The 23321-nt window shown below is 53.8% G+C and overlaps 1 protein-coding gene across 3 annotated transcripts in view; it reads left to right on the top strand.

The window, feature by feature from the left end:
* Positions 1–14684: 14684 nt before the first annotated feature.
* LOC113911085 (cytochrome P450 11B1, mitochondrial-like) overlaps positions 14685–23321 on the top strand; it is a 14176-nt gene continuing 5539 nt past the window's right edge. For all 3 annotated transcript variants that reach the window (XR_004820019.1, XR_004820020.1, XM_027573266.2), the window contains exons 1-8: positions 14685–14950; positions 15400–15555; positions 20284–20483; positions 20615–20818; positions 21106–21260; positions 22266–22432; positions 22864–22942; positions 23040–23237. Coding sequence is in view for 1 of the 3 variants with exons in the window: in XM_027573266.2 (XP_027429067.2) it covers positions 14712–14950; positions 15400–15555; positions 20284–20483; positions 20615–20818; positions 21106–21260; positions 22266–22432; positions 22864–22942; positions 23040–23237 (1398 nt within the window). In the remaining 2 variants the exon portion in view is untranslated. The remainder of the gene's footprint in view (positions 14951–15399; positions 15556–20283; positions 20484–20614; positions 20819–21105; positions 21261–22265; positions 22433–22863; positions 22943–23039; positions 23238–23321) is intronic.

The raw sequence follows: 23321 nt of genomic DNA, 5'->3' as shown, positions 1-23321 counted from the left end.
GTCAGACCAGTCGTGCATGAACCAGAGTCCTCCGTCAAAATGGCACCTGTCTTCACGCCGGCGAGAGGTTTCCTCAGCTGCTGACCTCTGAGAAGGGTAAGGGGCTGTGGGCCAGCTGGTGAGTGCCTTGAAATGGCAGGGGGACTCTTGGGCTGCTGCTGTCATTCTCATTGCACACAGGGTCCGGTTCAGAAAAGAGACGTGAAGGGAGCACAAGAGCTACACCTTCTTTTGCCCTGTCCTCTCCTCCTTCTTAAACTTGATTTTAAATTAGATAGAATCCACACAACAGAAAATTCGTCATTTCAAAGTGTGTAATTTGGTCTTTTTTACTATATTCACCATGCTGTGCAGCCATCACCACCGTCGAATTCCGGAACATTTTGCAGCCCAAAGGGAAATCCTGCTTCGACAAACAGCCAGTCACTCTAGGACCTGTCTTGCAAGGTAGGCAGATATTTCTGCAAGAAAGAGGAAAAGTGTTTGCAAACAGAGTGAGATTTCAGTGAGGCTGTGCCACACGTAGTCAGCCCCGTGCTCCCCCAGGAGCATCATGACAGCGTGCGACAGGGTGCTCAGATTATGACCAGTCAGGAGGCTGATACTGTTTCAGTCTTTCCTCTTCTAGAAACAAAAATAACCACAAACATGGAAAAAAGAATATGCATGCCTGAGCTGGACATCTTCAAAATCCAGAAACAAGTAGAATGACGGGCAAGGGAGCAGCCAGCCCAGCAGCCCCTGCGGGTCAGGGAGGGTCCGGTTCTATGGGGGAAAGGGTGTGAGGCATAGGACCCAAGCAGGATTAGAAGTTGCGATTGGAACCCCACTGAAGGGCAGGACTTTTTTTTTTTTTTTAGGATTTTATTTATTTCAGAGCAAGAGAGAGCAGGAGCTGGGGGAGGGGCAGCGGCAGAGGGAGAGGCAGACTCCCCGCTGAGCAGGGAGCCCAGTGCAGGGCTCCATCCCAGGACCCTGGGATCAGGACCCAAGCCCGAGGCAGATCCCTAACCGGCGCAGCCCCCCAGGCGCCCCAGGGCAGGACTTTGAAAGACTATGCCTGTATCAGGAGAAGAGAAGGAAGCTGAGTTCCCCAAGGCGGGGGGTGAGGTGGAACACCCATCCGTTCCCGCCTGAGAACCAGGATAAACGCCCTCACGTTGGCTCAGGATTCTTGTCCCTCGCGTCTTCGGGGAACCCCCAGGCTGAGTAATGAACACAAAAGGTGGCCCTGGGCAGGGGACCATGCTTGGGGGACTGGAAGGAGCCAGAGAATCGCTCAGGTGCAGCGCAGCCTCAGCCCAGGCCCCCTGCCCGAGGAACAGATGTCCCGGTTGTGGACGTCCGCGATGTTAAAGGCAAGGCTATTCCTGCACGGGAAGTCCTGACGAGGCACTGGAACGAGGATCATCAAGCGGGGTCCCTCCAGATCACCTGGAGGATTTTCAGAAAGAGCCCAGTGGACGTCCGCAGCCAAGAGCCTCGGGGAATTCCAAGCAGGACACACGAAAAGGGACTTCCACAGAGCGCTGGACAGTGAGACTGCAGGAGCGCCGCGGACATAGAGACGATTTTGACCCCAAGACGCTTTACTGCGAGGTTGTTTCCAAGATGTGTGCGGTCACTCCCAACCCCACGTCCTTTGATGGGGGGGAAGAGGCGCGGGGAGGGCCCGAGGAGCAGGGTTCGCGTGGCACCTCTGCCACGGATGAGCCGCGAGGCTGTGCAGCTGGACGGATTCTCCGAGCCTCGGTTTCCCGGCCTGGGCCACACGGGTCAGCTCAGTGCTCCCCTGCCAGGGCTGCTGTGAAGTCCTGCCCTGGGGCGCCTGGGGGGCTGCGCCGGTTAGGTATCTGCCTCGGGCTTGGGTCCTGATCCCAGGGTCCTGGGATGGAGCCCTGCACTGGGCTCCCTGCTCAGCGGGGAGTCTGCCTCTCCCTCTGCCGCTGCCCCTCCCCCAGCTCCTGCTCTCTCTTGCTCTGAAATAAATAAAATCCTAAAAAAAAAAAAAAAAGTCCTGCCCTTCAGTGGGGTTCCATTCGCAACTTCTAATCCTAATCTAAGAGGAGGGAACACGTGTACCCGCGGCACAGAGGGACACACACAGGCTCCCTCCAGGGGTGCGGCTTCCATTCCAGGCCTGCCTGCCATCTCGCGTCACCACAGAGCAGGGCCTCAAATAGAGAGGCAACTTTTGAGCGGTGGCAGAAGCAATCCACCTTCATCGAGCACCTGCTGAAGCAGAGAGCTGGGCACCTTCCAGATGCCAACTTGCTGGGTCCTCCCCGGGGCCTGTGAGGTGGGAGTTCTCGAACACAATGCCCCCGGGAAGAACTCGAGGCTCAGAGGGATGAAGGGCTGGGCGCGATGGAAAGGCCGGGCCCCGGCTTGTGCCCGTGTGCCCGCAGGGTCTGGAGCCCCTCTTCTCCGCGGCCCCACGGCCCCTTCAGCCGTCTCTGGCCGGAGCGGGGAGAAGCCGACGCTACTGGCAGCAGTCCTCCTCCACCACCGATCGGCCAGGAGGGTGCAAATCCTTTCCCTCTCCAGGGAATCTGCACGGGAACATAGGCCCTAGGGGCACCTGGGCGCGGGCAGGGCTGGCTCAGCCAGGGTGCGGCCCCGCCTCCCTCCCTGCCTTGCTGTGAGCTCAGGGTCTGGTTAATGGGAAGTCAGCAAACACTTACCGGAATTAGGGTCTGTCTAGTTTTTCTCAAAAGCGAATAATAACATAAAGTGACATATAAAAAAAGTGGAGAGCAAGGTTCTGAGACACCCGGACTGAAAGTGAGTGGCTGAGGAGACCAGCTTATGGAAGCTTATGGAAGATCAGTACTGATATAAGGCAGCCCGCGAAGACTTGGACAAGGGGAAATAATGGGGTGCAGGAAGAAAGTAGTAGAGGTTTATTTGTATTTATTTTTATTTTTTTAAAAAGATTTATTTATCTACCTTAAAGAAAAAGGGGGGCACATTGGGACGTGTAAAGGGAGAGAGACTCCCAAGCCGACTGCTTGCGGAGCATGTAGCCAAACAGGGTGGGGGGTCGATCTCAGGACCCCAAGATCACCACCTGAGCCGAAACTAAGAGTTGGATGTTCAACCGAGTGCGCCACCCAGGCACCTCTATTTATATGCATGTTTTAAAAAAGATTTTACTTATTTGTCAGAGAGAGAGAGAAAGAGCACTTACACAAGCAGGGGAGCAGCAGAAGAGAGAGAAAAAGGCCCCACGCTGAGCAGGGTGCCCAACAAGGGACTCAATCCCACAACCCTAGGGTCATGACCTGAGCCGAATGTAGACGGTTAATGGACTAAGCCACAGAGGCGCCCCTACCTGTATTCATTTTTAAGTGAAAAATGAAGCCTTAATATTTCACCTGTCCCGCGGAGAATAGTTTTACAAAAGAGCTACATAATTAGGGGTGTGGGCTTACTATATGTTCTGGAAGGAATGTGTGTGCTGTTAAATGGGAGACCATTGCTCTGTCACCTATTAATCACCCAAGAACTTCTGGCCACACGAAGCTGCCCCCACCAAAGAGGTGTCTGGAGGCCCAGCACCATCCAGCAGTGGCATGGTCAGGGCTCAGGAATTCAGAGGCAGCGTGGCAGCACTTCCGGAGGTCCCGCCCACGTTCCCGGAAATGTGTGGGGTGCAGAGTGGAGGCTTAGGACTGGCGCTAGCCCCAGGCCGACTTCACGAGCTCCTAGGGAAAAGCGATTGGCACGATGACCTGACGATGAGGTGAAGCCAGAAGAGTGCCGTGCAGCCAGTGCTGAACCATGCTGCCCCTGGCAGGTGCACGGCGACGGCATGGGCGCCCAGGCCCTGGCCGGCGGCTCATCAAGAGCCCAGTGCTGAGTCCTGGGCCATGGCCTGGATGGGCAAGAGTCCCGTCCTCACAGAAGGATGTCGCGCGCTCTCAAGAGAATACGGGTAAGAACCCTATGATCATCGACATTCACTTAACATGATTTTCTAGAGATTCCGGAATAGAAGAGAATTTCAATCATTTAATAAAAGTTACCTCCCTGATACCTAAAACAAACACCAAAACTCAGAATTCATAGAACCTTTTCGTTATTACCTCATAAATACCTGCTAAAATACTAAAATTTACAAAAGACACAAGGAAACAAGATACAATGGATAAGTAGAAATAGACCACCAGGGGTGTCAAACACTGAAAACAATAGATACAGGATACAAAGTAAATTTCTTTTATTAACATATAATGTATTATTTGTTTCAGGGGTACAGGTCTGTGATTCATCAGTCTTACACAATTCACAGCACTCACCGTAGCACATACTCTCCCCAGTGTCCACCAACCAGCCACCCCATCCCTCCCATGCCCCTCCACTCCAGCAACCCTCAGTTTGTTTCCTGAGATTAAGAGTCTCTTATGGTTTGTCCCCGTCTCTGGTTTTGTCTTGTTTCATTTTTTTCCTCTCTTCCCCTATGATCCTCTGTCTTGTTTCTCAAATTCCACATATCAGTGAGATCATATGATAATTGTCTTTCTCTGTTTGACTTATTTCGCTTAGCATAATACCCTCTAGTTCCTTCCACGTCGTTGCAAATGGGAAGATTTCTCTTTTTATGTTGGCTGCATAATACTCCCGTGTGTGTGTGTGTGTGTGTGTGTGTGTGAGTATACCACCTCTTCTTTATCCATTCATCTGACGATGGCCATCTAAGCTCTTTCCATAGTTTGGCTGTAGTGGACATTGCTGCTATAAACATTGGGGTGCCCGTACCCCTTCGATCCCTACATTTGTATCTTTGGGGTAAATACCCAGCAGTGCAATTGCTGGATCATATGGTAGCTCTATTTTCAACTTTTTGAGGAACCTCTATACTGTTTTCCAGAGTGGCTGCACCAGCTTGCATTCCCACCAACAGTGAAGGAGGGTTCCCCTTTCTCCGCATCCTCACCAACATCTGTCGTTTCCTGACTTCTTAATTTTTGCCATCCTGACTGGTGTGAGGTGGTATCTCATTGTGGTTTTGATTTGTATTTCCCTGATGCCCAGTGATGTTGAGCACTTTTTCATGCGTCTGTTGGCCATTTGGATGTCTTCTTTGCAGAAATGTCTGTTCATGTCTTCTGCCCGTTTCTTGATTGGGTCATTTGTTCTTTGGGTGTCGAGTTTGATAAGGTCTTTATAGATTTTGGATACTAGCCCTTTATCTGATATGTCATTTGCAAATATCTTCTCCCATTCTGTCGGTTGTCTTTTGGTTTTGTGGACTGTTTCTTTTGCTCTGCAAAAGCTTTTTATCTTGATGAAGTCCCAATAGTTCATTTTTGCCCTTGCTTCCCTTGCCTTTGGCGATGTTTCTAGGAAGAAGTTGCTGCAGCTGAGGTCACAGAGGTTGCTGCCTGTGTTCTCCTCAAGGATTTTGATGGATTCCTGTCTCACATTTAGGTCTCTCCTCCATTTTGAGTCTATTTCTGTGTGTGGTGTAAGGAAATGGTCCAGTTTCATTCTTTTGCATGTGGTTGTCTGATCTTCGCAACAGCATTTGTTGAAGAGACTGTCTTTTTTCCATTGGATAGTCTTTCCCGCTTTGTCGAAGATTAGTTGACCATAGGTCAACCATAGTTGACCGTTAGTTGAGGGTCCATTTCTGGGCTCTCTATTCTGTTCCATTGACCTACGTGTCTGTTTTTGTGCCAGTAGCATACTGTCTTGATGATGCCAGCTTTGTAATAGAGCTTGATGTCCGGAATTGTGATGCCGCCAGCTTTGCTTTTCTTTTTCAACATTCCTCTGGCTATTCGGGGTCTTTTCTGGTTCCATACAAATTTTAGGATTATTTGTTCCATTTCTGTGAAAAAAGTTGATGGTATTTTGATAGGGATTGCAGCCTGGGTTTAGGCTCTATTTGTTTGCTCTGGGTAGCATAGACATTTTCACAATATTTGTTCTTCCAATCCATGAACATGGAACATTTTTCCATTTCTTTGTGTCTTACTCAATTTCTTTCATGAGTATTCTATAGTTTTCTGAGTACAGATTCCTTCCCTCTTTGGTTAGATTTATTCCTAGGTATCTTACGGTTTTGGGTGCAATTGTAAATGGGATCGATTCCTTAATTTCTCTTTCTTCTGTGTCGTTGTTAGTATATAAAATGCAGCTGACTTCTGTGCATTGGTTTTCTATCCTGCCACTTTACTGAGTTCCTGTATGAGTTCTAGCATTTCTGGGGTGGAGTCTTCTACGTTTTCACATAGAGTATCATGTCACCTGCAAAGAGTGAGAGCTTGACTTCTTCTTTGCAGATTCCGATGCCTTTTATTCCTTTTTGTTGTCTGATTGCTGAGGCTGGGACTTCTAATACTATGTTGAATAGCAGTGGTGATAGTGGACATCCCTGCCGTGTTCCTGACCTTAGGGGACAAGCTCTCAATTTTTCCCCGTTGAGAATGATATTCGCTGGGGGTTTTTCATAGATGGCTTTTATGATCTTGAGGTATGTACCCTCTATCGCTACACTGTGAAGAGTTTTAATCAAGAAAGGATGCTGTACTTTGTCAAATGCTTTTTCTGCATCTATTGAGAGCATCATATGGTTCTTGTTCTTTCTTTTATTAAGGTAGTGTATCATGTTGATTGATTTGTGGATGTTGAACCAACCTTGCAGCCCAGAGATAAATCCCACTTGGTCATGGTGAACAATCCTTTTAATGTACTGTTGGATCCCATTGGCTGGTATTTTGGTGAGAATTTTTGCATCCATGTTCACTCAGGGATATCGGTCTGTAATTCTCCTTTTTGATGGGGTCTTTGTTTGGTATTGGGATCAAGGTAAGGCTGGCCTCATAAAATGAGTTTGGAAGTTTTCCTTCCATTTCTATTTCTTGGAACAGTTTCGGAAGACTAGGTATTAATTCTTCTTTAAATGTTTGGTAGGTTTCCGCTGGGAGGGCATCTGGCCCTGGACTCTAGTTTTTTTGGGAGATTTTTGATTACTGCTTCAATTTCCTTGCTGCTTATGGGTCTGTTTAGGTTTTCTGTTTCTACCAGTTTTGGTAGTTCATATGTCTCTAGGAATGCATCCATTTCTTCCCGATTGCCTAATTTGTTGGCATACAGTTGCTCATAATATGTTCTTATAATTGTTTGTATTTCTTCAGTGTTGGTTGTGATCTCTCCTCTTTCATTCATGATGTTTATTTATTTGGATCCTTTCTGTTTTCTTCGTGATAAATCTGGCCAGGGCTTTATCAATCTTACTAATTCTTTCAAAGAACCAGCTCCTAGTCTCGTTGTCTGTTCTACTGTTCTTTTGGTTTCTACTTCACTGATTTCTGCTCTGATCTTTGTTATTTCTCTTCTGCTCCTTGGTTTAGGCTCTATTGCTGTTCTTTCTCCAGATTCTTTAGGTATAGGGTTAGGTTGTGTATTTGAGACCTTTCTTGTTTCTTGAGAAAGGCTTGTACTGCTCTATACTTCCCTCGTAGGACTGCTTTTGCTGCATCCCAAAGATTTTGAACAGTTGTGTTTTCATTTTCATTTGTTTCCATGATTTTTAAAAATTCTTCTTTAATTTCCTGGTTGACCCATTCATTCCTTAATAGGATGCTCTTTAGCCTCCATGTATTTGAGTTCTTTCCAACTTTCCTCTCGTGATTGAGTTCAAGTTTCAAAGCAGTATGGTCTGAAAATATGCAGGAAATGATCCCAGTCTTTTGGTACCGGTTGAGACCTGATTTGTGACTCAGGATGTGATCTATTCTGGAGAGTGTTCCATGTGCAGTAGAGAAGAATGTGTATTCTGTTGCTTTGGGATGGAATGTTCTGAATATATCTGTGAAGCCCATCTGGTCCAGTGTGTCATTTAAGGCCCTTATTTCCTTGTTGATCTTTTACTTGGATGATCTGTCCATTTCACTGTGGTGGGTGTTAAAGCGCCCTACTATTATTGTATTATGTCGATGTGTTTCTTTGATTTTTGTTATTCGTTGGCTTATATAATTGGCTGCTCCCATGTTAGGGACATAAATATTTACAATTGTTAGATCTTCTTGTTGGATAGACGCTTTAAGTATGATAGAGTGTCCTTCCTCATCTCTTATTATAGACTTTGGTTTAAAATCTAATTTGTCTGATATAAGGATTGCCACCCCAGCTTTCTTTTGGTGTCCATTAGCATGGTAGATGGTTTTCCAGCCCCTCACTTTAAACCTGGAGGTGTCTTTGGGTCTAGAATGAGTCTCTTGCAGACAGCATATCGATGGGGGTCTTGTGTGGTTTTTTGTTGTTGTTGTTTTGTTTTATCCAGTCTGATACCCTGTGTCTTTTGATTGGGGCATTGAGCCCATTTACATTCAGGGCAACTACTGAAAGATATGAGTTTAGTGCCATTGTATTGCCTGTAAGGTGACTGTTACTGTATATTGTCTTTGTTCCTTTCTGATCTATGTACTTTTAGGCTCTCTCTTTTCTTAGAGGACCCCTTTCAATATTTCTTGTAGGGCTGGTTTGGTGATCACAGATTCTTTTAGTTTCTGTTTGTCCTGGAAGCTTTTTATCTCTCCTACTATTTTCAATGACAGCGTAGCTGGATATAGTATTCTTGACTGCATATTTTTCTCATTTAGTGCCCTGAATATGTCATGCCAGTCCTTTCTGGCCTGCCAGGTCTCTGTGGATAGGTCTGCTGCCAATCTAAAAAGCTTAATGAAATCCGAGCAAAACTAGAGGGGCAGGTGACTGCCATGTCCACAGGAGGCCATGGGGGCGAGCATGCCCCACCCCAAGTAAATTTGCTTAAGGAAGGAAAAGAGCATAGAAAACATGACAAAAGAACAAGATACAGTCAAAAAATAGTAGGGGGATTGCCCCGAAAGAAAAAAAAAATCTACAGAGAACACCTAGGAATGAGAAATAAAGAAGTGGAGCATAGAAATTGGGGGATCGGTGTAATATTACATACGACACATAGGTGAAGAGTGAGTAAGAAACTGCGGTGTCAGCTGTTAACCTCACAGCAGTGATTTTGCCAGGAAAATAGGCGTTTCAGAGAATTGCAGCTCAGGACGAACAAGCGACAGGTGAACCACAGGCTAGTCCCACAAACAAGGGGAGGAACGTTAATTCAGGGTGAAGGAGGAGGAAGTTGGGAGGGTGGTTTTGAAGGAAAGTCCGCCGGAGGCTAGCAGGGCTTCAGGCTGACGCTGGGTACTGGCAGCTGAGCTGCAGGGGTGGTGGATTTCATGTGGGAGCCCCATCTTTTTTTTGTTTTTTAAGATTTCTTTCTTTCCTTCTTTCTTTATTTCTTTATTTATTTGACAGAGAGACAGTGAGAGAGGGAACACAGGCAGGGGGAGTGGGAGAGGGAGAAGCAGGCTTCCCGCCGAGCAGGGAGCCCGATGCAGGGCCCGATCGCAGGACCCTGGGATCAGGACCCTGCGATCATGACCTGAGCCGAAGGCAGAGGCCCAATGACTGAGCCACCCAGGCGTCCCATGGGAGCCCCATCTTTCCCTGTGGGGCCCATAACTGATGATGCTTCCTGGGATGGACACGGAGGGGTAGGTGCCCCCTGCCAGCCTCCCCTTCTAGCTCCCAGAGTCGACTCTCATGAAGTTTTCCCTTTACTCTTTTTCACAAAGCTGAACACATTGCGGGCGCCTGGGTGGCTCGGTTGGTTGGGCGACTGCCTTCGGCTCAGGTCATGATCCCGGAGTCCCGGGATCGAGTCCCGCATCGGGCTCCCTGCTCGGCGGGGAGTCTGCTCCTCCCTCTGACCCTCTTCCCTCTCGCGCTCTCTATCTCTCATTCTCTCTCTCTCAAATAAATAAATAAAATCTTAAAAAAAAACAGCTGAACACATTGCTTAAATGAAACTCACAGAAGAAAAGAGATGGGAAACGCAAAGAGACCGGAATGCGCGGACAATGGGAGGGCATAGTGTAATAGAGAAGTAGGGAGAACCCCAAAGAAGTTGAGGGAATAGAGCACAGGCAATATTCACAGTAAGAATCGTGGAGGATTTGCCAAGGGGATCAAGGATCGAGGCGAGCGAGAGGGGAGGCATCGTTTCCTCGGCCCAAACTTTCAGTTTTATGGGATGAAAAGAGACGTGCGGATGGGTGACAGTGATGGACACACAACGAGTTGATCAAAATTAATAGCACTGAACTGAGCACTAAAAAATAGTGAAGGAGGTAACGTTCTTACTATGCGTATTTTAAAACCATAAAAAAAGAAATGGAAAACATGGGGTAAACTGAAAATAGGACGTAAAGTATAATCATTCTACGTCAGTTATCACATGTATGTAAACAGAATGAATTTGGGAGGAAAAGACAACGAGTTGAAGCTGGCAAGAAGACACCGTTGCATGGCGCTCCGGGGTGGGGAGGGGGTGGGGGGCCGTCAAGTTCCCGAGAGGTTGAAATTCGCAGGATGGAACTATACATCCCAGGCAACCGCGACCAAAAGATGCACCCATGATGCTGGGGTGGGAAGTGCACTAGTGTCTTCAGTGGACCAGGGGAGGGCCCCCCGGGACCGAGAGCCAGCATGGGGCCCTCTTGCCACCCACTCAGTAGGCTGCCTAGAGGGATGGAGGCCCCAGAGCCGCCGCAGGTGGCGATGAACACACTGCACGAGCCAGCCCTCGGGCTGTCAGAGTCTTCTCCGCGCCCAGCTGGAGTACCGATGCATCTGGCGACGTCAGGGACACTGCCAGAGAGAGCCGCGCGGGAGAAGCCCCCACCACAGAAAGCTTCGGGTCTGTACAGCTGCCTGGCTTAGGGAGCGCGATGTCCACTGAGGATGACAGGATTCGCTAACAGCCTTTTCACTGTCTCACCGCTGTCCCGTCTCAAACCGATGGGGACAATAGGAAGAGGCAGGCGCGCACGCGCGCGCACACACACACACACACACACACACACACAGACACACACTCCCGCCACCCCACGGAGACCCAAGTTCAAAGCAGTGAGCGCTGCGGGTTTTCAACGTGGAGGACAGGAAGCAGAACGTGAACGCGGTGACGGAAACCCGGAGTCCGCGAGACGATCCCGGGGAGGAAGCAGGGAGCACAAAGGTACAGCGGTTGGAGATGCCCGTGTTCCATGGAAAGGCACCCGTGGGCTCCACGGCGTCAAAGACCCTAGTGGGGTGGAGGCACAGGGTGCTGGGCGGCCGAGGGTGTCTGCTTACCGGGGCCGTTCGTCCACTCAGGAAACACTGCCTGCGTCTTCACCCACGTCACACCTGCCACCCATGAGGCCAGGCGAGTTGTTGGTCCAGGGTTGAAGGACAAGCTAAAGGCCAGCCCGCTGCACTTGGAGTCCCGTGTCTTCCCCGAGCTGCGCACAGCAGCTGCGCAGAGAGCGCAGATTCCACACAGAAGCTGCAGGCCCCTGTGGGGTCCACTCTCTGTCTGGCTTTCGGATTGCCGGTGTGTCTCCTACTGGAGATCAGCCTGGAAGGGGGAGCTCGGGTAGGGTCAAGGCCGTTTGTCTGCTCCTTGGTCTGTCTGCTGGGAGGAGCCCGGGTGCATCTCCCCTCCCTGGGCGGCTGTGAGAACCGTCCCTGTCTTCACAGCACTTGACCAGGTGGCCGGGGCCCTGCCCTCCGCTGGTCTGCAGGCTGCAGCAGGGGAGAAGCCGCTGTCCCCAGCCTGGGGCCTGACTGTGTCCCGACTGTGTCCCGCCGGCCCCAAGCAGGCTCCCCGGCACCCACACTGGCCTGCGGGCCTCGAGGTCCGTTGCCTTCTCGCGGGCGCCCTCTTCGGGGTGGAAGGAACACCGGACCCAACCCAAGCCCTAGAAGACGGGCAGCAGCGTCCATCTATCTACCTCCCCACCGGCAGCGCACCTACCTCCCTGTTTCCCCCAACGCAAGGCCCCATCGCGGGGTCTCCCAGGCCCGCTCGGGTCCTTACTTTAAACAGCTGTGTCTCCCTCTCAAATAAATAAAATCTTTTAAAAAATTAAAAACAAACAAAACAAAACAAAACAGCTGTGTTTAGTGCACGTCCTTGTCTCGTTTTCAAAGGCTGTGCTTGAAACATCGTGCTGTTGTGAGCGGCTGACACGTGTGCCTGGCCACTCGGTGCTCTGTCTTGCCACCTGGCCCTGCCATCGCTGTGGGTCCTTCTCCCTGCATGCCCTGTGGCAGCGCTGCCCGCCGCTGTGGGGAAGTCAGCTGCGAGCACGGAAGGCAACCACGCGCTTCTCTCGCACCACGTCACGTGTGGTGGTTCGTGCTGAGCACGGGAAGGAAGGCAGGCAGGACCCCCGTTTCCATCACCTGAACTTCAGTGGTGTGCACGGGCGGCGTGTAAAAGCCTTCCCCCACCCCCCACCCCCGACTGGGCATCTGGGCGCGCTTGTTCCCGGTTTCTCGCCGGCTTTCCCTAGGGCACAAGTGCACACATGATACCAGGTTGGGAGCATAATACCATGGAAATAAGGGGGTGGAAACTGCTGGATGCTAGGGCACGTTCTGTGCGGTGCTTCCTGCTTCCGGAAGAGGGGGTCCCCTGTGTCGCCCCCCCTTCCCCCGCCCCCGCGCCCTGCCGGTTGCCAGCCGTCCCTGTGGTCGGGGCTCGAGGCGCGGCTGCAGTTGGCCTGCCGGCCTCCAGAGGGCGACCCGGAGTCCCGTCGTCTGGGCGGCTAGGGCCCTGGAGCTCCGCGGGGGGCGCCGCCCGGCAGCTGCTGCGGCCGCGCTGGGCTTGGGGCTGCCTCCCGCAGCCGAGGGGAGGGAGTCAGAGAAGCCCGTTGGGGGAGCAGCCTCAGTCCCTGGAGTTGGGGGCAGGAAGGACCGGGGATGAAGTGTGGACGAGCCGGGGCCCAAGCCCCAGGACAGGAAGGAGGACGGACCCCGATGGACTTGCTCCCAGCAGCCCGCACACCTCAGCTCTTTTTTTGCAGAGACGGGCCCGGGGCTCAGGCTGCCCCTCAGCTGACGGCCCCTCTTCCGGACACTGGGCCTTGGGGCCGGCCTGGGCCCGCTTGGCCCCTTGCCCCCCCAGCTCGGCCTCAGAGGAGACACCCGCCCGCCCCCCCAGGGACTGCCTTCCCCAGAGGAGCCCTCCAGGGAGGGCCTGCCAGGCCTGTGGGGCCGCGGGGAGCGGAAGCACTGACAGCCCTCCTGTGTGCGCACCAAGGAGGAAGCTTCGCAAGAAAGTTTTTCTGGGACCTGCTCCTGGGTCCCGGGGCCAGGGGGCCGGGGCGCCGGGAGGCCCCGGGAGTTCGTTCGGGGCACGTACAGGAGCGTCTGCTGCCCGCACTTCCCTGTTGGAGCCGGCCCCACGGTTCCTCTGGGCAGGAGAGGCTGACGGCCGGCCATCCGGATCCCCAGCTTCCTCGTGGCAGGCTGTGTGGGGCCACGGAAAGCTGGCCCGCGGCGACAGCGCTGACGGGCCCGAGAGTAGAGCAGCAGAGACCACGAGGGGCTGGGGCTGGAGGGCCCACGGGCAGGGACGGGCAGCAGGAGTGTCCAGCGTGGCCTGGGCCGGTGCGGCTCCGGCCAGGCCCTCTGTCCGAGGACAGCTTGTACACCGGCGGCGGGGGCTGAGGCACCGCGCACATCTCCGCTTGCTGAAGGGGCCTTGGCAGTTCTGACTCCTCCCCCGCCCCCCCCCCCAGCCCACGGAAGGGGCAGGAGCAGGGAACGGATTCAGTTGGAGGGGGGACCCTGGGAGGTGGCAGAAGCCCGGGGTCTCTGTCCCCTCCTCTGAACATGGGAACAATGACAGCGACAGCCACCTCGTGGGAATGCCACCAGGCGTCGGGGAGATAGATGCCCCAGGACCCCAAACCGTGGATCCACCCCCCAGAGGGTGGGGAGCCCGTGCCCACACCAACCCCTCTTCCCCCCCCACCCCCCACCCCCGCTACAGACTCGATAACGCGCCCCCGGCCTGAGCTCCGCGTCTGCGCCCCCCAAGAGCACGCTTCCGAAGGATGACAAAAGGAGGGTCTGGGCACTGAGCACAGGCCCGGGCAGGCCGGCCAAGCGTGGGCCAAGGCGAACCGTGCCTCTCACTTCCCTGCCCCAGGAGTGGTTTGCAGGCCACCCCATCAGTGACCCTCGTGTCCTGGGCACTCCCTGCTGCTGAGCTGAACCAGCCAGGCCAGACGGACAGGGCCTTGGCCACATCAGTGCCATCCCCAGGTGGGTCCTTGGATTCCTCTAACTGCCCCCCTGGGACTGAGAGCCCTCACTGGCAGGGACCCTTGCCAGCTCAGGGCGCACGTCTCGGTCCCCTGCACCCAGCCTAAGGCCTGGGGAAGAGCAGTCAAAAAAGGCCCGTGGGTTAATGCGATTAATGCCCTCCCCCTCCTCCCTGCTCTGGTCCTTGTAGAAAGGAGAGGAAAATAGCGCAGGCCCCTCTCATCTCTTGATAAGATAAGGGACCCATCCATCTTGCTCCCTTCCCCACTGGGGAGGAAGGAAGGGCCCCTACCCCTGCCAACCCCACTGAGCCCCCAGTCCAGACCCTGCACCTGCTCTCGACACCCACCCGCCAGCAGGCCTTGCGTAAGTGCGAGACAAGGCACCCATCCATCTCTTTCCTCCTCCTCCAGCCGGAGGCCTCCAGCCCTGACCCCTGCCCTGGGTTTCCTGGCCTGGTCCAGGGACAGCTTCTCCCATGACGTGATCAAGTCAGCCGGTCCAGGCCTCCAGGCGAGATAAAAGGATTGCGCTGACCGGGGGCGGGAGGGAGCATCAGAATGGCATTCAGGGCAAAGGCACGAGGGTGGCTGGCAGGGCGCTGGCTGTCCCTGAGCTGGGCACGCGCGCTGGGCACCAGAGCCGCTCCGGCCCCCAAGGCGGTGCTGCCCTTCGAAGCCATACCCCAGTGTCCCGGCAACAAGTGGATGAGGGTGCTGCAGATCTGGAAGGAGCAGGGCTCTGAGAACTTTCACCTGGAGATGCACCGGACCTTCCAGGAGCTGGGGCCCATTTTCAGGTAAAGCCCTTCCTGCCCGCCTCGGGGAGAGCACCCTCCCCGGCTCTCCCTACTGGCTGCTGAGGCCCGGCTGGGCGCCGCGCAGGCGCACTGCCACATCCCACCCGGCGGCCGGCGGCCTGTGCTCCTTCTGCTCCGTCTGCGTCCTTCGGAAGGCAGGCTGGGAGCTGAGCAGTGCCTGGGAGCTGCTCTGTGCCTTTGACCACGGACACCGCGGCTCTTGGGGAGGACGGAGCACTCCCCGGCTGGCCGCTGAGAGGGCAGAGCGCAGACAGGAGAGCAGGAGAGGCTTGCTGGGTTAGACAGCGGGAGGGAGCGCCTGCTCCGAGCCCCGGTCCACGGTCCGGGAGAACGGAGGGGCCAACAGGAGACAGGCCGGCTTGGTTCTGCGGCCTGAGGCCCAGGGTGGGACTCGGCCCCCCAGCAGGGCTCTGAGCTTTGTCCCACAGGTATGACGTGGGAGGGACGCACATGGTGTACGTGATGCTGCCCGAGGACGTGGAGAGGCTGCAGCGAGTGGAGAGCCCTCAGCCCTGGCGGCCGCCCCTGGACCCCTGGCTGGCCTACCGACAGCATCGTGGGCACAAATGTGGCGTGTTCTTGCTGTGAGAGCCAGTCGGGGGGGTGGGGGGGTGGGGCGGGGCGTGGGCGCAGCCCGGTGCAGGGATGGCGAGGCCGGGAAGCCCGCAGGCGCCCCCCGCCCAGGGCCTGGGCAGGGGATGTCTTGTGTGTCCCGGGGCTGGGGAGGGGCGGTGGGGCCCTGGCCCTAGAGAGGAGGAAGGACGACCACTGCCATTAGGGGGCACCCACCCTGCGCCCACCTCCGCAGCTTGTCCCAGCAGGGTGGGCTTCTCCCTTCCTATGGGTCGGGAAGCCCAGGCCTGGGGGAGGGGAGTTACTGGCCAGGGGTCCCTGTCAGCGTGTGCGGGGTCTGACGGCCCCCCGGGACTGCAGCCCTCCGCAGGAGGACCCCTGTGGGATTTAGAGTTGAGCACAGGTAGCTTGGGACGGAGAGGCTGGGGGATGGGGAGAGGGCGGCCAGTAGAAGGCACCTTTGTTCAGAAGCTAAACTCTAAGTGGGTGCCTGCATGAGCATGAGTCTGTGCATGTGCCCCTGTGTGTGTGTGTGTGTGTGTGTGTGTGTGTGTGTGTGTCTGGGGGGAGTGTCTGACTGGGTGGACCTCTCTGGGCCCTCGGAATATGCCTGTGGTGTGTGTGTGGGCGCTCATGTCATAAGATGCCTGTGGTGTGTGTGGGTGCTCACCTGTCATAAGCGTGTGAATGCCGGTGTGTTTGCCCACGTTGGCTTGCTTCCGTTTGTGTTCATGCCACTGCATGCGTGTTGGCACGTGTGCATGTTTTTGCTCATTGTGTGTGCACGCATGTGGTTTTGTACGTACCTGCATACGTATGAGTGTGCCTGCATGTGTGTGCATGGTTCTGAGCGTTCCAACTGTGCTTGTGGGAACTGTGGGTGTGTTCACGTGTGTTGTCTGTGTCAGCGAGCACATATACAGGTGTCCCGGTGTGTCATGTGCCTCTTTCTGGGCATATGTGTGTGCACTGGTGTGCAAATGTGCACGTGTGTGCATGCGATCATTCGCACTACCTGCAGGCAGCCAGCCAAAGAAAAGAACGTGTTTCTGCTCGAATGTGGCTGAGAATGCAGATCCCTACCCACCATTCGCTGGAGACATCTGCGGAGCCCCCCGTTGCTTTGGGCTCTGGTTTGCTTGGAGAAATCTGGTCTAATTTAATCATCATCACCCTGTTGGGGAGAATGCTTTTCTCCTCCTCCTCCCCCACCTGCCCCCATCCTCCTCCTCCTCCTCCTCCCCTTCTTCTTCTTCTTCTTCCTCTTCTTCTTTCTTCTTCTTCTTCCTTCTCCTCCTCCTCCTCTTCTTCTTCTTCCTCTTCTTCTTCTTCCTCTTCTTCATCTTTCTTCTTCTTCTTCTTGCTCCTCCTCCTCCTCTTCTTCTTCCTCTTCCTCCTCTTCTTCCTCTTCGTCTTCTTCATCTTCTTCTTCCTCTTCTTCCTCTTCCTCCTCTTCTTCCTCTTCCTCTTCTTCTTCTTCCTCTTCTTCTTTCTTCTTTTTCTTCCTCTTCTTCTTCTTCTTTCTTCTTCTTCCTCTTCCTCCTCTTCTTCCTCTTCCTCTTCTTCTTCCTCTTCCTCCTCTTCTTCTTCTTCCTCTTCTTCATTTTTCTTCTTCTTCTTCTTCCTCTTCTTCTTTCTTCTTCCTCTTCTGATTCTTTCTTCTTCTTTTTCTTCTTCTTCTTCCTCTTCTTCTTCCTCCTCTTCTTCCTCTTCTTCTTCCTCTTCCTCCTCTTCTTCTTCCTCTTCCTCCTCTTCTTCCTCTTCTTCCTCTTCCTCTTCTTCTTCTTCCTCTTCTTCTCTTCTTTCTTTTTCTTCCTCTTCCTCTTCTTCTTTCTTCTTTCTTCTTCTTCTTCTTCCTCCTCCTCCTCTTCTTCTTCCTCTTCTTCCTCTTCCTCTTCTTCCTCTTCCTCTTCTTCATCTTTCTTCTTCTTCTTCTTCTTCTTCTTCTTCTTCCTCTTCTTCTTTCTTCTTCTTCCTCTTCTTCTTCTTCTTCTTCCTCTCTCTCCTCCTCTTTTTCCTCTTCTTCTTTTCCTTCCTCTTCTTTTTTCCTTCTCCTCTTCCTCTCCCTCTTCTTCTTCCTCCTCCTCCTCTTCCTCTTCTTCCTCCTCTTCTTTTCCTTCCTCTTCTTCCTTTTCTCCTTCTCTTCCCCTTCTCCTCCTCCTCCTCCTGCTTCTCCTCCTCCTGCTCCTCTTCCTTCTTTCTAATTGAGATATAATTAACATACACTGTTATATTAGTATCAGGTGTACAATGGAATGATTCAACACTGCTATACATTACTCAGTGCTCATCATGACGAGTGTACTCTTGATCCCCATCCCCCATTCCCCCCCCACCCCCACCCCCTCCCCTCTGGCAACCACCAGTTTGTTCTCTGTATTTAAGACTCTGATTTTTGTTTGTCTCTTTCTTTCTGTGTTTGTTCCTTTGCTTTGTCTCTTAAAATCTACATATGAGTGAAATCTTATGCTAATCTTCTCTGACTTTTTTCGCTTAGCATGTTACCTTCTAGATCCATCCGTGTTGTTGCAAATGGCAAGCTCCCATTCTTTCTAGTGACTGGGTAATATTCCATCTTATTTATAAATATCTATCTGTATATCCTGACAATCGTAAATAGTGCTGCAGTAAACATCGGGGTGCAGGTATCTTTTCGGATTGGTGTTTTCATTTTCTTTGGGTAAATAGCCAGTAGTGGAGCTAGTTTTAACTTTTTGAGGAACCTCCATACTCTTCTCCAGAGTGGCTGCAGCAGTCTGCATTCCCAGCAACAGTGCACGAGGGCTCCCCTTTCTCCACATCCTCGCCAACACCTGTCATTTCTTGTGGTTTTGATTTTAGCCATTCTGACAGGTGTGAGGTGATGTCTCATTGTAGTTTGATATGTATTTCCCTGATGATGGGTGATGTTGAACCTCTTTTCGTGTGTCTGTTGACCATCACTATGTCTTCCTTGGAAAAATGTCTGTTCAGGTCTTCTGCCGTTTTTAATCGGACCGTTTATTTGTTTGGTGTGCGATCGCATGAATTCTTTATCTGTTTTGGATATTTAGGCTATCATATGTATCATTGGCAAATATCGTCTGCCACTCAGTAGCTTCCCCTTTTCCTTCTGTTGATGGTTTCCTTCGCCGTGCAAAACCTTTTCATTTTGGTGAGGTCCCGATAGCTTAATTTTGCTTTTCTTTCCCTTGCCTCAGGAGACACGTCTAGGAAAATATTTCTACAGCCCATGGCAGAGACATTACTGCCTGTGTTCTCTTCTTGGAGTTTTATGGTTTTGGGTCTCACACTTTGGTCTTTCATCCATTTCGAGTTTATTTTTGTGTATGGTGTAAGGAAGCGGTCTAGTTTCATTCTCCCGCGTGGGGCTGCCCAGGTTTCCCAGCACCATTTGTTGAAGAGACTGTCTAGATTAATTGAACATACAGTCGTGGGTTTGCTTCTGGGCTTTCTCTCCTGTTTCACTGATCTATGTGCCTGCTTCTGTGCCAGCACCATACAGAATGATCACTACCGCTTTGTCGTATAGCTTGAAATCTGGGATTGTGGTACCTCCAGCCTTGTTCTTCTTTCTCCAGGTTGCTTTGGCTGTTCAAGGTCTTTGGTGGTTCCATACAAATTTTGGCATCATTTGTTCTAGTTCCGTGAAGAATGTTTTGGTCTTTTGATAAGGATTGCACTGAATCTGTAGATTGCTTTGGGTCATGTGTACATTTTAACAAGATTTGTTCTTCCAAACCCTCAGCGTGGCATAGCTTTCCATTTCTTTGTGTCGTCTTCAGTTTCTTTCATCTGTGTCTTATAGTTTTCAGAGTACGGGGCTTTCACCTCCTTGGTTAAGTTTATTCCTAGGCATTTTGTTATTTTTGGTGCAATTGTAAATGGGAGTGCTTCCTTCATGTCCTTTTCTGCTACTTCGTTATTAGCCTACAGAAATGCAACAGGTTTCTGTATACTGATTTTGTATCCTGTGACCTTACTGAATTCAGTTATCAGTTCTAGTTTTTGTTTTGTATGGTTTTGTTTTTTGGTGGAGCCTTTAGGGTTTTCTATATATAATATCATGCCATCTATAGGTGGGGAGAACATTTTATTACTTCTGCCTTACCCATTTAAGTCATAGCCACAGCAATCAGACAAGAAAAAGAAATAAAAGACACGCAAATTGGAAAGGAAGAAGTAAAAGTCTGGGCTCTGTTTGGAGTATATTACGTGAGAGGCGGTTTGGCTCCTGCCCTGGAGGAGCAAGAGACAGGCGAGGACAGGACTAGGTGTGACTGGCACAGGGGCAGCATTCTCAGCAACAGGGAGGGTGGGAGGTGAGGGGTGCCAGGGGCCTCTCACACTGGGACGTGGTGTGAGCAGGGTGGCAAAGGTCGACAGGAGGGCCAGCCTTCCTCCTTCCTCCCGGGAAAGGGAGGGCCCGGATGGGTGCTGATGTGCCAGCAAGGGACCCCGTGGGTGTGCACAAACAAACGCCATGAACCCACGTGGTACGGCCAGGCAGAAGTTCTGGGCTCAACCCACTTTAGATTGGAGCATGCTGGGCACAGCACACAGGGCCTCCCTGAGAGAAAGGGCTGCAGCCGAGGCCGACAGGTGGGCAGCCTGCTCCCTAGGACCAGAGGCAGCTCCCTGCCTCACTCCTTCCCCTTGGAGACAAGGAAGATGGGGTCCAGGGCTGGTCCCCAGCTGCTGACCCTGGCTTCCCTGAAGCTCCTCTCTCTACTCTACAGAAACGGGCCTGAATGGCACTCGAACCGAATGAAGCTCAACCCAGACGTGCTGTCGCCACAGGCCGTGCAGAAGTACATCCCTATGGTGGACGGGGTGGCGAGGGATTTCTCAAAGGCCCTGAAGTCAAGAGTGCTGCAGAATGCCCGGGGGAGTCTGACCCTGGACATCCAGACAAGCATCTTCTACTACACCATAGAAGGTAGGGAGGTGCCAGGCTCGCTGTGGCAGGGGCAGGCCAGGGACCTGGACTGGGACGGGGCAGGTGTGCAGGAGGAGGCCTCCATGAGGCCACTGGCTGCGCGAGGCTCAGCAACCGTACCCTCTCCACAGCAAGCAATTTAGCCCTTTTTGGAGAGCGGCTGGGTCTCCTCGGCCATAGCCCCAGTCCTGCCAGCCTGAACTTTATCCAGGCTCTGGAGGCCATGTTGAAGTCCACCGCACAGCTCATGTTCATGCCCAGGGGCCTATCACGCTGGACAAGCACCAAGGTGTGGAAGGAGCACTTTGAGTCCTGGGACTACATCTTCCAGTATGGTGAGGGCCAGAGACGGCGCCAGCTTGTGGAAGAGAGTTGGGTAGCAAGGACACCAGGGTCCCCAGTGTCCACTCCCCAAATTCTGGGGGGAGGGCCGAGGCCACCTCGGGGGGCTCGTGGCGTCTCTGTGGCCCAAGAGACTTGGCAAGGAGGCCGGGCTGGGCTGGGCTGGTCCTGAGCATGTGGCACAGGAGCAGGGAGTCCTGGGGGTGTGGTGGGCTGCCCGGGCAGGGGATTGAGGAGAAGCCTGCCCAGCACCAGGCCCGGGTCCCTCTGTGCCCCACAGCCAACAATGCCATCCAGAAGATCTACCAGGAGCTGGCCCTCGGCCGCCCGCAGCACTATAGTGGCATCGTGGGGGAGCTGCTGATGCACGCGGACATGACCCTGGAGTCAGTCAGGGCCAACTCCATCGAACTCACCGCCGGGAGCGTGGACACGGTCAGGCTAGCGACCCGCCCTGCCCTAGGACATGGAGCCTCAAACTACAGGCAGCATCCCCACATGCCAAGTGGTTCCTACAGGCCCCTGTTTGGAGCCGATGGAAGGCTCTGATCTGAGGGGGGTGTGGGGGGGGCAGGGAAGGGGTTGCAGTTGCTTGGGAGAGAAGCCATGCTACAGGCCCATTGCAGAATGGCTGAGGCCCAGGGACATGCAGCAGCACAGACGCCCTTCAAACGTCTGGGTCCTGAGAAGGGGGGAGGGCTGAGATGCAGCTGGAGGGATGCCTGCACAAGGAGCCCCTCCTAGGGACAGAGTACATTTGGCTCTCATTACAGACGCTTTGGAGGTGACGGGCTGATGACGGAAAGGGCAGCACGGGGCTCCAGCTTGTAGAAGAGAGAGCAGATAGCGACCCAGCTCGCAGGGGTGCGGTGTAGGGAGGTGCAGGCAGGTCCCAGGGCGTGGAGTGCGGCCGAAGCCTCCTGCCCCTAGACCCAACCTTCATCTGCCTGCATCCCCGAGGTCCCACTCTGGGCCAGGCACCCAGGCTTCTGAGCAGAGGCACAGACCCCAGGGTGGAGAGACTCCCCGAGCAGAGGCTGAGGTGCAGCCAGAGTTAGGGTCCACCCTGGACCCTTCATGTTAGGACCCCAGGGTCTGTGCTGACCTGCCTCTGGGTGCCCAGGGGAGATCACCCAATGGGTGCCAACAGGTCCAGGGATGTAGAACAACACCCTACCTGCACCGCCCTCACAGCTGAGTAGGTGGACCCCCAGGAGGGTGAGAAGCTGGCCCTGAGGTGGCTGGAGGATGAGGCCTGGATCTTCACCAAACTCGGGGACACCTTCCCTGAGGGATTCAAGGGAGGTAGATGAGGCGGGTTTTAGATCTTGAGGTCTCAGATCCCCCAAGGGAAGACCATCTTCCTGGGGGAGATGCCCTGGGGGACAGAGGTGCATGGCCTGTGCCAAGGTCTGAACCCCGTACCCGTGGCTCCTGCAGACAGCCTACCCCTTGTTGATGACTCTCTTCGAGCTGGCTCGGAACCCTGATGTGCAGCAGGCCCTACGCCAGGAGAGCCTGATGGCCGAGGCCAGAATTGCTGAGAATCCCCAAAGGGCAACCGCAGAGCTGCCCCTGCTGCGGGCGGCCCTCAAGGAGACCTTGAGGTGGGTGTGGCAGACCCTGGCTGCCCCGGGTGCCCTGGCCCCACTGTCTGGAGAGGAGTGCTCAGTGGGGCCTGCAGACAGATCCTGGGGCTGAGGAGCAGTTTGCCCAAGATGCATGCCCCGTACCTCCTCTCCTTCTCCCTGAAGGGATAGGGACACTTCTTCCTCTGGGATCCCGCTCCAGTGCCCTGGGTGCCATCCTCGGCCGTGCCCTCCTTGGCCGGGGCTGCTCAGGCTGGGAGAGTTTTGTCTGAGCTCAGGAGGTGCAAAGAACCAGCTCCTCATGATCTGGGCTTCCCGGTGCCAGAAGCGACTTGTGAGGGAGGCGGGGCGCTCCCCTTGGCCAGTGGCTCCTGGGCTAGGAAGGCCGCAGAAGGGAAGCGAGGGTCCCTGTGACAGGTGAGGACCCTGTTGGATGTCCCTATGCACAGGCTGTACCCTGTGGGTATCTCAGTGGACCGACAGGTGGGCTCGGACATGGTGCTGCAGAACTACCACATCCCGGCAGGGGTGAGTGGGGCCCCACAGTCCCTCCGGCAGATGCCAAGCCCCAAAGACCGTTGCCCACAGGGGGCCACTGACACTGCCCCTCCCCACCTGTCCGCAGACCTTGGTCAAGGTGCAGCTCTACTCCCTGGGTCGAAATCCCTCTGTGTTCCCGAGGCCCGAGCGCTACCATCCCCAGCGCTGGCTGGACAACAGGAGCTCTGGCACCAGGTCCCCCAACCTGGCCTTCGGCTTTGGCCTGCGCCAGTGCTTGGGGCGGCGCCTGGCAGAGACAGAGATGCTGCTCCTGCTGCACCATGTGAGCAGGCCTGGGCCGCCCCGGGGCGCGGGGGGCGGGGGGAAGAATGAGATGCCACTGGGCAGGGCCTGGCCTGTGGGCAGG

This window comes from Zalophus californianus, chromosome 4, assembly GCF_009762305.2.
Source record: "Zalophus californianus isolate mZalCal1 chromosome 4, mZalCal1.pri.v2, whole genome shotgun sequence".
NCBI lineage: Eukaryota > Metazoa > Chordata > Mammalia > Carnivora > Otariidae > Zalophus > Zalophus californianus.
This window is presented reverse-complemented; position numbering and strand designations above follow the sequence as displayed.